Genomic DNA, 2,990 nt, shown 5'->3' with positions numbered 1-2,990 from the left:
TTTGACAACAAGGCTAGATAAAATTTACCAAAAATAATAGATACCAAATAAAAATTATATTTCTTAAACTGGTCCACAGTATTTTTTGCATATATAAACAGATCCTCCACCCAAAATTAAAAAAAAAAAGAAAAAGAATAAAATTCTAGAAAAGAAAATTGAAATTTCTTGGAAAATGATAAAATTCTTCAAAGTATTTTTCATTTTGGCCCTCCTAGTATTCACTTCAGGTACTATTTTTCTACTTTAACTATGCATTTTTTTATTGAATTTTTAAATTTAATTCTCTATTAACTTTTTAAAAATATCTTAATTAAAAATTTAGATTTAGATTTCATTTCTAACAATGAAATGTGTAGAGTATATATAAAATAGTTATGATTCAATCTTTTAGTTCTAGTGATTAGGGATCTTACATGACATGCTTTAAAATCAAAATTTTATATGAATATTGTAAAAATAGATTTTTTTAAAAATAAATTATTTTAAGGTTCCCAAAATTTTTATAGAAATTTTATCGTTTTCTCTCTCTCTCTTTCAAATTGAATTATTTTAATTTTAATTTTTAAAAGTTATGCTACAAAAATATATTTCCTTAAAATTTTTATTTTAAATTTAGCCATATAAGATATGGCGCACCATTTAATGATTAAATTAATGGTTTTAATAATAAAAGAACTTGATTGATATAATACCAATAGTTTAGAAAGTGATTAGATGTTTTGATGTTTGGGGACCAATTAGTATAAGGGTCATACTTTGGAAATGTCTAGTACAATTAACTATAAGAATAATTTAAAACAGAGTCTTATAAATTGTAATATACATATAATAATTAAGTAAATCTTAAAATAAATTATTTAATAAAATTTAAAAGACAATTTATTTACGTTATTACTTATTAGATAGAGCATTGTAATTATATACATATATATATATATATGATATTTGAGAAGTACAAGTGCATAGATTTTAAATTCACAAATATTTATATGCATATCAAATTCACAATGAAAGATGCTTTCAAGAATTTATGAATTTGAAAAATGTCATAAATGTTACATTCATACGTGTTTTGTTGCACAGTTTTACACTATATTTTAAAATAATTTTTTTTGAATGTGTCCATATAATAATTTTATTTTTGCCATTGTAAAAATAGTTAAAGTGAATGGTGCACAATGTGAAGAAGAAATAGGAATTTGTGATGAAAACTGCAGTTCAAAATGTGAAGCATCAAAGAATGGGAAAGGAATATGTGCGAAATCATCACTAAATGGTATCAGAACATGCAAATGTTTGTATGAATGTAATGGCAATGTTAACAACAACGACAATGATGACAATAACGAAGAGCATAAAAATCCAGAATGCAACATGGGAATTGGACGATGCGGTGTGTTTTGCAATGATGATTGTTGTAACCATAATTGTGTAAAAAGGTTCCATGATGGGTATGGCACTTGCATTGGTGATATTGGTACACCAAGTGCATATAATTGTGTTTGTTATTATCATTGTCATTAAACATCTATTTATAATGAAATAAAGAAAAGTGTTAGATCAATTATTAGTAAAAAAATTGATTTCTTTGTGTTTATTTATTTTTATTTATCTAAGCAAAATGACAATGAATGAGAATTTAAGATTAAGCTATTACAAAAAAAAATTCGAACAAGATATATTGAGTTCTTATATGAACAAAAAATGAACTAAATATACATTGTTCAATTTTTTTTTGGTATAATATCTAAATCTTAGATTGTAATGACATGAAAATTAGTGATACTAAAAAATGTGATTTCGGGATCTTTTTTTTATAAATCGAGCCCATAAATGTACTTATGTTGTAGGTGGATTAAATTTTTTATAAGTAATTTAGTCAAAATTGTGGTTAATTAATGTTCAGGGACTAAATTGTAAAGTCCAATCGCTATAGATAATCGTAATTAATTAAGTTAAAAACCTAAATTAATATATGTATATATATTATTTTTCGGTGGAAGGAAAGAGACTATCATCTTTTTTTCCAATCGAAATTGAAGAAGAAGAAACCTTGGATGCCATTGAATGAGGGTTTCAAAGTTTTTAATAAAAAATTGGCTAGTGCAATTTAGTAATTTTCTTATAATTTTTATGTTTCTGAGATAATGAGAGCTTAATCTAGCTAGTTCGTATATCAATTTGTAAAACTGTTAAAATTTTGAAAGTTGCCTTAGTTAAGAATTGAAAGTTTTAAGTGTTAAATTGATAGATTATAAGCTTGGATGTGAAAAAGGACTAAATTATAATGCTTAATTGATAATTTCATATATTAGAGACCAAACTGAGTAAATTGTAAAATTGGATGTAGAAATAAGAATCTATGTGCAAAAACTAATTTACTTTTATTTTTATTTATCTATGCTAAATGACAATGAATAAGAATATATGTAACACCCCATTATCTGAAATGATCACCAAGTCCAAGTTATGAGATGTCGTATTTATTGTTGGAGCAACTTATGTTAAATTCACAATAAAATAATAATTACAGATCATCATACTGGGCAAAGAACAACATTACATGCATTTTAATATCATATACAACCTTATTCAGGCTTTATATGAATATACGAATGCTTTAAAATTAACCTGAGATCAAATAAGAACTATTTTGTAGAAGTTTCAAAATTTTGAGTTGATGTTGTGACATGAAGGGGTTCCTCGTTGCGACGCAACATATTGACTTAACCAAATGGCCTTCTTATCACGACGATGGATTTCCACGTCGTGCCGTGGCTTGGAGTTCAAGTTTTGAAAGTTGCCTTGACCAAAGTGCTAATAGGTTGATCTTGTTACTATCTGATTGCTCCGTTAGCCACATTAGCACTTAACAGTAGAAATAGACCAAATTTTTAATAGAATGAATAGTTTACTCTTTGATCTAATGTACAAAGACTAATTTACTTATTTATTAATAGAAAAGATAAATTATAATTCAAATCCTA

The 2,990-nt window shown here is 25.3% G+C and overlaps 1 protein-coding gene across 1 annotated transcript; it reads left to right on the top strand.

The window, feature by feature from the left end:
* Positions 1-81: 81 nt before the first annotated feature.
* LOC107926218 (defensin-like protein 181) lies at positions 82-1,579 on the top strand. Its single transcript, XM_016857005.2, has 2 exons — positions 82-230; positions 1,163-1,579. Exons 1-2 carry the CDS (start codon positions 176-178, stop codon positions 1,525-1,527), a joined length of 420 nt encoding a protein of 139 aa, XP_016712494.1. The 5' UTR covers positions 82-175; the 3' UTR covers positions 1,528-1,579.
* Positions 1,580-2,990: the final 1,411 nt, after the last annotated feature.

This window comes from Gossypium hirsutum, chromosome A08 (genome assembly GCF_007990345.1).
Source record: "Gossypium hirsutum isolate 1008001.06 chromosome A08, Gossypium_hirsutum_v2.1, whole genome shotgun sequence".
NCBI lineage: Eukaryota > Viridiplantae > Streptophyta > Magnoliopsida > Malvales > Malvaceae > Gossypium > Gossypium hirsutum.
This window is presented reverse-complemented; position numbering and strand designations above follow the sequence as displayed.

Excerpts from the sequence above, each read along its gene's own strand:
- LOC107926218 (XM_016857005.2), top strand. The coding sequence starts at position 176 with ATGATAAAATTCTTCAAAGTATTTTTCATTTTGGCCCTCCTAGTATTC. Across the intron at positions 231-1,162 it reads CCTCCTAGTATTCACTTCAG|TTAAAGTGAATGGTGCACAA; the intron begins GTACTATTTTTC and ends TTGTAAAAATAG.